Below are 13,202 nucleotides of genomic sequence, written 5' to 3'. Positions count from 1 at the left end.
GTTTTCTGGCAGGACTTGGGACCCCACAGGGGACCCACGCTGGAGCAGTCTGTGCCTGAAGGACTGCAGCCCTGGGGAGGGACCCACGCTGGAGCAGTTTGTGAAGAACTGCAGCCCATGGGAACGACCCATGCTGGAGAAGTTTGTGGAGGACTGTCTCCTGTGGGAGGGAACCCACGCTGGAGCAGGGGAAGAGTGAGGAGTCCTGCCCCAAGGAGGAAGGAGCGGCAGCAACAACGCGTAATAAACTGACCACAACCCCCATCCCCTGTGCCACTGGTGGGGAGGAGGTGGAGATAATTGGGAGTGGAGTTGAGCTGGGAAGGAGGGAGGAGTGGGGGGAAGGTGTTTTTAACATTTAGTTTTATTTCTCATCATCCTACTCTGATTTACTCTTATTTATTACTCTGGTAATAAATTAATTTTCCCCAAGTCGAGTCTGTTTTGCCTGTGATGTTAATTGGCAAGTGATCTCTCCCTGTTATGGGAGTGAGATCTCTCACTATTATGGACCTCACAGCAACTTGATTTGGGCTGTGTGCTTCCATTGTGTGATTGTGAAGAGCGGTTTCACTTGTCTCAAGGCAAAGTGACATGCCCCAAGAGAAAGACTGGAGACCCGTGTTTGAAACGCTGTGCCCATCATCGTGCCTGCTGCTCCCTCCATAATCTCTGTGAGGCAAGCCAGGATGTTTTTGTCAGAAACAGATGGAGGAGGACAGGGTGATTCTGGCTGCCTTCCTGCAGCCTGACATTGTTGTCAGAGATAGACCTGGCTACTGTGAAAGAATGCTGTCTGCCTTGACAGCAAGAGGCTCCTTGCACTTAAATTAAAACATCTGGACTTGCAAACCTGCATTTGCAAGTCCTTCAGTCAGTCCACCTATTGAATAAGCACAAGCCCATCTGCTATTTGGTGCTTTGTCAGGAGCTTCCCTTCTCATAATCTCAGAGACTGCTATTGGGCACCTAATGCAAAATATCTCAGATTGGGTTGGCAGTGCAGGGTGTTAATAGGGCATGAGAGCAAAAGTTTACCTTGCAAAGAAGAAGGGCGCTTTTGATAAAGGCCCTTATGTTGCACCCTCCTCAGCTAATGCATTATTCCGTTGCAACCATGTGGTGGGTTGACCCTGAGAAAGTAAGAACACATAGGACTCTGCAGCTGTGATGCCTTTATCAGCTACAATGCAGGTGGGTACCCATACATGTCTAAGGAAAAAGAACATGCTGGATTGGCCTAGCATGCAGAATCCTGAATTTATGTAGTACAGGAGTGTAGAATGCTCACAGTCTGCTGCTAAGATATTCCATTATGTAGACTACATGGTCCAGAATGGGATAGCATCCGCTTTCTATTATACAGCTAATATACCTCCTTAGATGAGCACAGACCTCACATATGGCTACAAGAACATGTCAGCACCTGAAAGTGATGCTGTATTGAGTAAAGCTCCAATGATTCAAAGATTTCTTGCAAAGACCAAAAGAAAAGGACAAAAGATATACCTGAGAGGAACTCACACTTCTATGATGACTGAAGTTCTACCAATGGATCTTGCTGTGAAAAGTGGCAGGAGTCAGGAGAGCCTGACTTCTGGAAGCAAATGACTTATTTGGCCTCTGAAGATGGTATAGCAGCTCACAACTCTAAAAATCTAAAGCAACCCTTCACATCTCAGTTCTTGTTGCCAGAGGTCAATGCAATTCTCCCAGTACACCTTTGTCTTCCATCACAAAACCGCTGCTCTTCTGAATATAGGCTTTGTAGGTCCTCTAACATGATTGAGGCAAACCCTTGCCCATGGGCAGTAGCCCAAATGGAATGCTACATCAGTCCATGGGGACAGGGAGAAGTACGTACCAGAGAACTGCTGGATCCTACTGTGAAGACTGGGGATGACCATAAGCCTGGCGTGCCGCTCCTGGCCACAGTTCTCATCTGTGGTACCATGCAGGAGACAACATCCTTGTGTAGAGCGTTCAGTTTAGATGCTGAGGCAGTCAAGGTTCTGACTGACAGTACAAGGCAGGAGGGCAGAGAAAATGGAGTGCATAACACAGATAAACTACCAGTAACAAGTGCACTGGAAGAACTTGTCAAGGAGAAACAGAAAGCCAGACAGAACAGTTGATAGGAAAAAAACCTCAGGCAAACTGAACAGTAACACAGATGTAATTAGCGCAAATAAGAAAAGCATTAATATTAGCCATGCGACCCTCGGCTCCAAGCTCAGCCATCGTGAGTTCAAGTTTGAGAACTACTATGGCAGAAAAAGAGATGGCTTCTACCAGCAAAAGAAATTAATATAACTTAATTCTCTTAAACATTACATTCACCAAAAGAAATGAAATTACTTCAGGTTCTTCTATATGCTTTTCTCTCCCCTGCAGAATTTAATTATCATGTGTTTCTTAGCAAGTTGTTAAATAAATCTGTCAAATCATCGTTCTATCCTATATCAAATCATTGTTCTATCCTATGAGTACACAGTAGCAAACACAGTTTGCAAGAATGAAACAAATGTTTCAGGTAGCTTTTAAGTCTGATCTCAAGATTAGACCTCCTAACTTTGTGCTTACTTTCAAATGTTCTTCCAATTAAAGACAGGTTCCAGCTGAAGATGTCAGTGAAACCTGTACAGCCAGCTGTAGAACAGAATTCAAATAGGGATGCAATACAAAGAAGTCAGATTTAAAATTTTTTTTTTAAAAGTTGTTCTTTCTTCTGCTTGTTTGTTTCATTCCTCATCAACTCCAACATCTCTTCCTTCCTTTACCTAACATTCTTCTAGCAAAGCTGCTTTAAGGATTTAAACAATCCTTCAGAGCTACAGAACACGAGGCTCAGACATTATGCTATTAAGTCTGCTACTGTATTTTACCTCTTATCTTTTGTAATCTATTCTGATTAAGATAGAAAAATGGGAACTCATTGGAAGTTTATGAGAGTTGTACCATTCTTTCCCATTCTCAGTCTATCCCTAAGTATCTCTTTATTAAGTATGTGATAAAAAAATCAGAAAGCATAGTAGAATGAGGGGGCATCACCATGCAGACCTCGAAACCCGAGATATGTACTGTACCTTCCACAAGTTCATAGTATTATAAAGCTCTTCTAAATCTTTACAGAGATTATCTACAATGCATCACATTCTGGGATTTCAGCTCTGACAAGATGAACTAAGAAGTTACTGCATAAGGGTATCAACAAATTTGTTTCATATAACCAGTTAGCTAAATGCTGTTCACTAAATTCAGATATTAAAATGCTGCCTGAAAAGTCTTGCTGGAACATTTTAACGATTTGGAGAAGAGTTATTTCATATACAAGGTAGAAGCTTCATTGCTATAGTTAATTCAAGGTATACTGCAAGTTGCTGAGCATTCAGGTATAAAAGACCAGGAGACCACCAAGAGACACAGAATGCATTCTTCGCATAAATAACACACACCAATTCCTATAATAATCAGGATTAATCTTCAATTTACGGCTGAAAAATCCCTGAGGAACAGAGCAGACCAAAAAAAATCCACCAAACCCTTACTACCCTTACTCTTCCAATCGTTAGAAGCCATTTTGAAAAAGTTAAGTCCTGCTTAAAAAAATGGGCTGGAGGGTGCTACATTATACTCATTCTTTTGCCAGTGCTGTTCCTTTGATTTCACAGATCTCTTCTCTCCTCTCTCCCACCAAACAATCCCAAGACTTCTAAAGGACCATCATATTCCCTTTTATAGTCCTTCATTTAGCTAAAAATTAAAAAGTCTTCTCAGATTTAATAGATGCTCCTGTCCTCTGATCCCTGTGTAGCACTTCCATGAACCTGAAATACACTTAAAATTTTATTGTATATAATCGACATTTTATATAAGAAAAAATTTATACATATTCAAAGCTTTATGTAGTGTCCCAAGTCAAATGTCACCATTATATTGCACAGTGACATTAAAACTTAGTGTCTCTCCTGATAAATCCTAAAGCCCTGATGAATCCTAAAGAACTGCTTGCCTTTATCACATTTGTGTAACTTGATTGATAAATAATTTCACCATAGTCTCAGCCTTGTCAATCACTTCTACCTAGAGCAGCGCCACATTAAGGACAAAAAAAAAATATAATTTTGTTCCCTAAATTCAGTTTTGCATTCTGTAATCATGTATTATCTCCACTACTCTAACTCAGAGTTACAGAATACCATACCATTTCCTGCTATGCATTATTCAAATCCTTCTTAGCACTAACAAGTCTCAGCTTTGTTTTGACCAGAAAAAAGTGATCAGCATTGTTATTATGCTGTGGTTTATACTTGCATAAACAAATAATAATTTTAAGAAACATTTAAAATCTTAAATATAAGCATGTCACTTACCCGAGCACAAACAAAGGAAATTTTTGCAAGTCTTCGGACATATGTCTGAGAAGAGCTGAAACATAATTCGACCAACTAGAAGGTAAAAAAACAAAACAAAACAGTTTTCTAACTCTTTATAATGATATAAGAAAATCTGCATATAAATAAATCAGCAAGTTTTGGAAATATAATTTTCTGAGAGAAGGTTATTTTATCAAGCAGAATATGAAAACATCTCAAATATGCATACATTAAAAAAAGCAGCAGGAAAAAACAATACCATAATCATAAAAAAATGAAGTAATATCATTACATCTAATTTATTAAAAATCCCCATGATTCCATTTTGATTTGAACCTGGAAAGCCAAATTGATTTACTAAAATAGTTTATCCTGTCAATTCATTTCTATTTTGAAAAAGAAAAAGATTTGCCATAAACACAGGTGCTCAGAAAGCTGGAGTAATTCCACCCCACCCCCCTACTCCCCCAAGTACTATGTTTATACACATACATTAATAATTACATTTCCACAGTTTTCCCTGTGATCATTACCTAAAAAGCCCAACTGAATTAGTCCCATACTGTGTTAAGGATTATAGATGCATTGGGACTCTTGGCCTAAAATCCTTTAGTTCAAAAAAAATAAAATAAAATAAATAGATGAACCAAATAGGAAAGATGAAAGGTGAGCAGAACACAGAACAATACTAGCAATTTCAGGACTAATGCTCCACTTGCTAGATACTATGAACTAAATTATACTTTCCCTCTATGCAAAGCGAGCAGAGCAATTCTCACCCTCAGTACAGCTACCCCCATGCTATTGGTGGCAGTTATGCTATGCACCCTGGAAAACTATTAAAATACTGCTGAAGAATGGTTTAATGTAAAAAAAAAAAAACTATTTTAGAACTGATTGACACTTTCTATTTTATTTTCCAAGATACTGGGACATATATTACTAAAGAAAAAAAAAAAAACACACCAAGCTCTCAAATACATGAAAAATACATAAATACAATTACAATAAACACAATATTAAAAACCACATAATTAGCAAAGAAAAATATATCTCTATAGGTTATGAAAAAAGCAGTAAAAGCCACACCGTTGGCCAGCATTACAAGACCAGTAACAATCTGTCAATAAGCACTACCCTCTAGTGGTGCATACTGGTTACTGGTTTTAAGTTACCAAAGATAACTTAAAAAAAGTAACTACTCCAGGAATTACTTTGCTTTTCCTTCCCTTAAAGAAAAAAAATAACTTAAGTTCAAATGTTTTTTATTTAAAACTTTGTCACCAAGAAAAATTCTGAGAGGCTCCTAATAAATCGCGTTCAATTCTAGGGCTTTGTCCAAATGTATACAATTGCCAGCAAGGCGAATTGTTGGTTCAAAAAGGGAAGAAAAAAAAAACCCCAACCACAGAGACTGCCTGTATTTTGTACTCTTAAGATAAAAATTCAAGATGCCTTCAGCTGTTGAAATGTCTCCATTTCATTAACTGCAGTAAGAATGTTCTCTGAGCATTCATCATTACAGCACAAAAAAAATCTGAAGAAAACGGGTGGGGACAGTCTAAAAAGAATGAAGAAATAGCCAATATTCAAAGACCCCACATTAAACAGTGGTAGCTGTAACTACCACTATGAAGAGACAGCTATTTGGAAGTGAAGAAACCATTATAAGCCATGCAGATTGAAGATTCATTCAGAGAACACAATAGAGAAGACACTTTAGTAAAAGAATTACCAATTTTCATTATAAGCACAGGATTCAGGAGAACAGAAATGCCATTCCTCTGCTTGCAAAAAGCGCTGAACTGAACAGTGACTAAGTGCTTTAGAAAGGCAAATACAGATTTCCTCTTGCATTCATGATGTGAAATAACACAATGCCTTTCAAAGAAGAAGTTATCATTATCCCCATTCTACTAAGAGTGGAGAAATAAAGACAAGCTGCTGATTTACCAAGGTGACAGCTGCCAAATAACTAATAGGCATTGCTGCCTATGGGCTCCAGAAGGGACTTTTGCCCTCAGGCATAAACTGTAGAAGCCCTATGGTTGCAAGTCCCTGTCCCACATAAAAAACACACCATATTTAGCACCTTAAGCATCAGACACAACCACACCTGTCTTCTGGCGGAAGAAAGTCATCTCAAGTTCTTGAAGATGTCAAGGCAGAACGTGGAAAAATACATTCATAACTAAGGCATCATGATTTCAACAGTATCTTTCACTCATGCTTTGTCAATAATAAGGTCTGCTAGCTTCCTGTGCCTTTCAACTCCTACAAACTGTTTGTAATGCACATATCCAGCATCAAAAGACTATAAATCCAGTTTAAAAGATCAGGACATCTCTCCTCCATATAACCTAAAGCAGTGCTTACCCTGTTATATCCAGCTACATAATATGTTGCCATGTGCTTATAATACACAAACCACATACTGTGTATCCATCTGGTGGCTTACTATCTGTATTTTACCTAAACTGCATGAATACCATTATCGCTGTAAGGTTATATTTTCCACTGACAAACAGTCAATTAAATGTGCCAGAGAAAGATCAAACACATTTTCACACCTTGATCAGATAAATACATATGAAATAACAGCTGTTAATAAAAAAATTAAATAGAAATCTGTATGAAAAGTATACTTAAACCATACAAATCTTTCTCTTACCTCTTTCCTCAAAAAAAAAAAAGTCATTTTAAACTTGGAGCTGAGGTATATGCTACATAACACAGATTAAAAAAAAGCATCTGAGATGCTACTAATTTCCTCAGATTCAGACACCTCTTCTCCAAAATGATCCACCTTCACTGTACAGAGAAAATTTCCAATACTTTCTTCAGCTTCATTTCTCTGACACAAAGGTTAAGTTACCTGCTTAGGGAACAAGCTTTCTGTGACTAACCATAAGACTTTAATAGTAAATTAAAACAAACAAAAAATTGCTAAGAAGAGTTATTCAAGTAGATGAAGTCTGCTCACAAACCTATCTGGACTCCTCAGTCGGCTTTAGCCAAGAAAAGAGCCTGCAGAGACACCTCACTTCTAGACTAAGGCAAAAGATGCTGGGATTATATTTTTAACAATGAAACTCTCACCTAACTTGAGATGCAAATCTTCCAGTACCACAAGGAAGTTATACAAACAATTAAAATCTTTATTTTAATACATGAGCAGGCAGGACATCACTATAATTTTAATTTAGTGTTGTTCTCAATAGAAGACTGATTCTCACCAGCTCATAGCTATGAAGACATGTTCGTCTGTACCACAGCGTAGATTTCACAGTACATTACTGTACCTTTTGTGCTAGCCAACACCACAGAAATGTATCCAATCATAACTTAACATTTGCCTGTTATTTGTAAAACAATACTTTGATAAAGTATTCTTATTTGTTAGCAGGCTTTTAACTTATTATTTAAAGATATTTTTGATAGAAATTAGAGTAAGCGTTGAAAGAAGTATTTACATTACTGGTAATTACATACAGTAAGCGATGCATATATAAAGTCAAGATGTTTTGAAGTTTGATTTCATGAAGTGCTATCTGTAGCTAATGAGCTATACCAATTATAGAAATCAGAAGGCATAATGACCAGAAATAATCCAATTTCAGAAAACTCTGTTTTCAAATTGAAAGATGAAAACGTTTTTCTTTTGTTTTGTTTTTGAACCCCTGACCAATTTTTCAGCTGAAAAAGAACTAGTACTTGAGTCAAATTAAGTGGTAAAAATTCAGGGTAGGAATATCCATGCTATATTGTAATAAGGGCTCCTGCTAGCAAAGTTTATTAAAACGATCATTGATTTCAAATGTTTATCCAATGACTTTCTCCTATTTAGCTGCTTAACTTTTTAGAAACAACCTTGGGAGAGGAACAGAAATTGCCTGAATGTATTTTCCATGTAAGACAAACTATTTTGCTAGATTGTTATGCTTAGGCCATAAAGGTGTCAATTTCAGACAGGCACTCCCAAAATAAACCTAATTACTAAAAAATAATTTTAAATATATTGGTTTTGCCTTCTCCCAATTTCTTAGAGCAAACCAAGTAAGAAGCCACTGAAGCACTTTTCCCTGTCTATCAACAGGAACATCCTGCTGAAGGAGAAAGCAGGGATTACAACCATTAATACAGGGATGCACATCCCTTACAGACCGAGACCAGGACGTCTGCCAAAGGCTTAGATAGATTTGCATACAAGTTTAAATAACAGCTCACTAAAATGACTTCATTTTAATTTTATTAATTTATTTATCCCTAAATTTGGGAACACTAAGTCATATAAATTTAAACAGACTGCTTTAAAGTAGAAATGTGGCTACAGTTTTCAGAAAAATAAAAGCTTACTGTGGAGAAAGAACAGATTTTATTTAAAACATCAGTTAAAACAATGGATGTCCCAGTTCCCCTGAGCTGCATCTAAAAAGTCTTGACACATTAACACTCTGTTAATGCTTCCTTACTCCACCTTACACTCTTTACAAGGGAAGCCTCCTTTCTTCTTTCTTTTCCAAAACTTCTTTCCCCAGCTCTCTACTAAGCCCAGTCTTCCACAACTACCACCTGAAGCACCCTCCGTTCCAATCTTCCATTATCTCCACAAAAGCAAACATATTTCAGTATTGTACAGAACAAAAATTTACTTTCTTCAGTTTCACAGAGATGCAAGTGAGAGACCACCCTTGGTCTTCTCCTAGCAGAAAAGGCTGATCAGTTTGCTCTTCCATTTACTTATCCAATTTGTTGCAGACCTCAAGGTAAGTCTTCAGAGTATTTCATTCTGCACTGACAACAACAGTTCTGTATCATGGATTACAATTTTTATTAAACCAGCTCCCTCCCACCTTAGCTCCCTCACACACCCATAGGGGTCCCCCCTCAGCTCCTAGCGTACTGCACTCTACTGGATTGCCATTCGGTTCATGGACAGAGTCAAAGTGCTGATCTATTTTCTGCCAATCTACAACTTTTTGCCTTCAAAGGGCTAAAAGTTAATGGGATGATAGTTGAGAACAGTTTCTGTCCTCAGGAAGGGTAACAAAAAATCCCGTGAGGCATCCCTGGTTCTACTAGTGCAGGCACAGTACTACAATGATCTTTGCAGTGGAGCTTATTTTGCATAAATTCATAGAAGCTGAAATCCCCCCAAAAACCCAAACTTTAGGTAAAAGAGACTGGAAGGAGAGAAGTAATGAAAGAATAGACAACTGATAAGGGAAGGGACATACCCCAGGAAGGAAAGAAACTGAAGCAGAATGAAAAAGTGAGCAAAGGGTCAAACAGCAACAGAAGACAGGAGGAAAAAAAGTAAAAAAAAAAAAAGCCACACACACAAAAACAAACCACCCAAACATGAGAAGAAGGAAAATTCTTCTGTGAATGAGAAATGAGTAAAGATAACATACTTTACGATGGATAAAGCCAGTCAGGGGGGTGGGGAGCGAGAAGGGGAGATGTGTGAAGAAAATCTTGGATGGCCACATGAACTGCTACAGCAGCAGACTATGTATGTGACACCCTAGTCAGACATCTGTTCTAGTTACCACAGTACCTGGAAGACTGAAGCCCCACACAGATTTTGCATCACAGAGTAAAGCCAGAATTATTTAAATAGGCACCTGCTGCCATCCCAAAGTTCTTGGAATATTGCAAGTAGTTTACTCCTGTGTGCATGCTGTATGTGTCCAAATCCATTGGTAGGGAGGACCCAAAAGAAGGGAGAGGTGCTGTCTGTGCTAGTATCAAAATAAATGCTTATTCCCGATTTATTCTCCATTTACTCTTTAAAAATTATGAGCCACCATGTGCATTCATTAAAAAATGCTTAACAGGCAACTTACTCAAAGCAGCCTAAATTTAGACACAGACACAAAGCCTACAAAGTTTACTCCACTGCAAGAGGCACATACAAGCAGGCATCAAGTTTTATTCCAAGACTCTGTAGATAAAATTAAAATATGGACAGAAAAGCTGTAATAAAGCTTCTGAAAGCACAACCAAAGCTACAATTTTCACTCCTGTATTTTCCAAGGGATCTAGTTAAAGAGTAAAACTAATTCAAACTCTGCAGTCCGCTCCCCCCCCCCCATATGCACACACACCACCTTCTGCTGCTCCTTTTCATCTAGTCTGTGCACTGATCTCTTATTTTTAATTGCTACAGGTATTTCAACAAACATTGGGTAAGCAAAGTCTGTAAAGGGAAAGCTAAGAGTTGGCAGCTGCGTCGGGGAACATTTTTGGACTCCAAGCAACCTACACTGTTTAAAATGACACAGTTTTGTATTCTGCAGGCAAAGAGACGTCTCCAGTACTGCGAGAGGCATGTTCTCTTATTCTCTGAATTTTGCGGAGAGATGTTAGTTCAGCTTTTCAGTGTAAACAGGGTGGGGGCAATGTCTTATTTCTTGGCTAGCAGCAAAATGCAGGATTGCTCTTTTCCCCAGTTCTTTCTCCTTACATCTAATAAAAATGAACAAGCAGATCAGCTTATTGTATTGAAGTCAAATAAGCAAAACGTTAATTTGGAAATCTGCTGGCAGTTTAAAAGTTAATACCTCACTAGTATCAGCAGGAGAGTACATCTCTCAGAGTTAGTGCTTCATGTCATCTGGAAGCACTGCTTTATCATTCACACTTGATTCAGCTTTTGAAGGTCACCTTACAGCTAAAAGAGCAACGTTTAAGCTTTTTAATTATAACCTTAAATCCCAAGACATAATTGCATAGTGAATTAATAAACAGACACTAGAATAAAGTAGTATAACCAGATTACACACAAGTCCCCATACCAACATTTTAAAAATTGGCACGTTTTCCTGCAAAAATACAAGTCATTAGTCAGGTGCAATAAAAACAGCAGGGCTCTGAATTTGATATACAGCTGCGAGATTACTGTTATTTTAAACAGAAAATAAATACAGACAGCCCGAACAGAGCCAAAGCCCCGTGTCTACTCTAGGTAACCAAAGCTCTGCACCACCAAGAACACTAACACTGCAATTCCTCTCTGACACCGCTATCAGTCATCAAACCCAAGTAGATGTGAGGGAAAACAAGGTTATCCACTTTCACTCGTGATGCACAGCACAGGGCTGAGGAGGGGACAAGGCAGGTGACAAGAGGTATTATGAGATGGGAGCAGGAACATGTGCATAAAGAAAGAGCAGGGAGAGATTCTTCAGATGGAGAGTCAAAAGTAAAAAACCTAACAAAGACTAAAAGCAAACTAGATGAAGAATGAATTGTCTTTGCTATAAATCAATCCCATCAAACTACAATTCCTAAACTGGAAACCTACCCAAACATTTTTAGTAGTCTCATCCCATAGTAAATCTGAATTTAAAGGAACAGAAAAATGTTAAAACTCCATTTACAGTAACATTTTTTTTCTCTTCAATAAAAGTATTCAGAGAAGGCACTGTTAATTAAAATAACTCCAACAGGAGTTAAAATAGCAACAGATTTATAGATATGCCGTATCAGGTCACTGAAGTTAGAACTGAACCTTTCTTTTGAAATTTTGCTGAAAATAAAAAGCAAGCCAAACAGGTTACAGCTACATTTTGAATGCAACTGAAATTTGAAAATGCAGATATATAAACTCTTATTTCAAAGGCTTTCAGGGAAACATTGAAGCAGAAAATGAAAGTGAAAGCATAATGAAGCCATCACATTTATTCATTTTTCTGAGAGACAAATAGTGGCTATATAAAGCACCGAGTATATGCCAGACAACTAATATACATCGATAAATTCATGTTCAAAAAAGATGGGTAAGTAAATCTGTACGACCATTTTTACAGAGTGGGGAAAACAGAAGAGGGAATCAAGTAGCTATTCCAGGATTAAAACTCACAGTCTGCCACTTACAGGCGATTACACTTCCCATCGGGAAAATACAAGTTAAGAGATGGATTTATTTTAATTATTATTTTTTTAAACAGGCCACCTGGTGAGATATTCTATGCTTCTACAGTCAATTCTCCATTTACATTCAGAAGACTCATTCTGAGCAGGAGAAGGAAAGATTTAGACCAGACGACCTCCTGAGGTCCCTTTCCAGTTTTAATTACTGTTATGATTAAAAATACTTCTGGGAGTACCTCTCCAGTTTCCTCACAACTTGCCCCAATTTTCCATAGTTTATACAACTGTAAAGGCATAATACATAACACGATACAGTTCTAATACAGAACGCTTTTTATCTTCAGAACAGTGTTAGCTGGCCTCACTGAACCTCTCTCTTCACGTATACAAATAAAAATCAAACGCAAGAGAGAATAAAAAGCATCCGGCACCCTAGTAAACATCAGAAGTTACTAAAAACTAACTCGGAAATAACGCATCAGCGGCCAAACTCATCGCTAACGGCTTGAGCCAATTATTAAGGCGAAAAATGTAGTAAAAAAAAAGAAACAACACAAAAAAACAAAAAACCCCCCACAACACTCGAGAGGAACGCTTGTGTCAAGAGACGCAAGCCTTACCTGGTTCCCGGTTGATTTCTATCTCGAAGAAGCACTGGGGCCGGTCCTGCACCCCCATGGCCGCGGGCAGCCCCCCCCGGCCCCTCGTCCTCGCCACCTGGACACAAAGAAGAGTCGCCCCGGGGAGCAGCCGCGCACCGCCGGATCCCGCCCGAGCTTCCCTCCCTCCTCCCTCCCTCCCCACCGAAGGGTAAAATTACACCGCGGAGCTGCCAGAAACTCCCGGCGACACCTTCCTCCTCCTCCTCCTCCTCCTAACCCCCGGCGGGTGCCTGAGGGGGGGCGGCGGGGCTCGGGGAGGAGGCCGGCGGGGGGGAATCAACCTGGG

The 13,202-nt window shown here is 38.8% G+C and overlaps 1 protein-coding gene across 3 annotated transcripts in view; it reads right to left on the bottom strand.

Annotated features, from left to right (window-relative positions):
* NKTR (natural killer cell triggering receptor) overlaps positions 1–13,114 on the bottom strand; it is a 42,715-nt gene extending 29,601 nt beyond the window's left edge. For all 3 annotated transcript variants that reach the window (XM_010561410.1, XM_010561419.1, XM_010561429.1), the window contains exons 1-2: positions 12,875–13,114; positions 4,374–4,448 (exon numbers count right to left, since the gene is read on the bottom strand). In XM_010561410.1, coding sequence (XP_010559712.1) covers positions 4,374–4,448; positions 12,875–12,932 — 133 coding nt within the window. In that variant the 5' untranslated portion in view covers positions 12,933–13,114. The remainder of the gene's footprint in view (positions 1–4,373; positions 4,449–12,874) is intronic.
* Positions 13,115–13,202: the final 88 nt, after the last annotated feature.

Source organism: Haliaeetus leucocephalus, unplaced genomic scaffold (genome assembly GCF_000737465.1).
Source record: "Haliaeetus leucocephalus isolate CR32 unplaced genomic scaffold, Haliaeetus_leucocephalus-4.0 Scaffold0, whole genome shotgun sequence".
In the NCBI taxonomy this organism is placed as follows: Eukaryota; Metazoa; Chordata; class Aves; order Accipitriformes; family Accipitridae; genus Haliaeetus; species Haliaeetus leucocephalus.
Note: the sequence above shows the minus strand (reverse complement) of the source record. Positions and strands in the feature narration are given on the sequence as shown.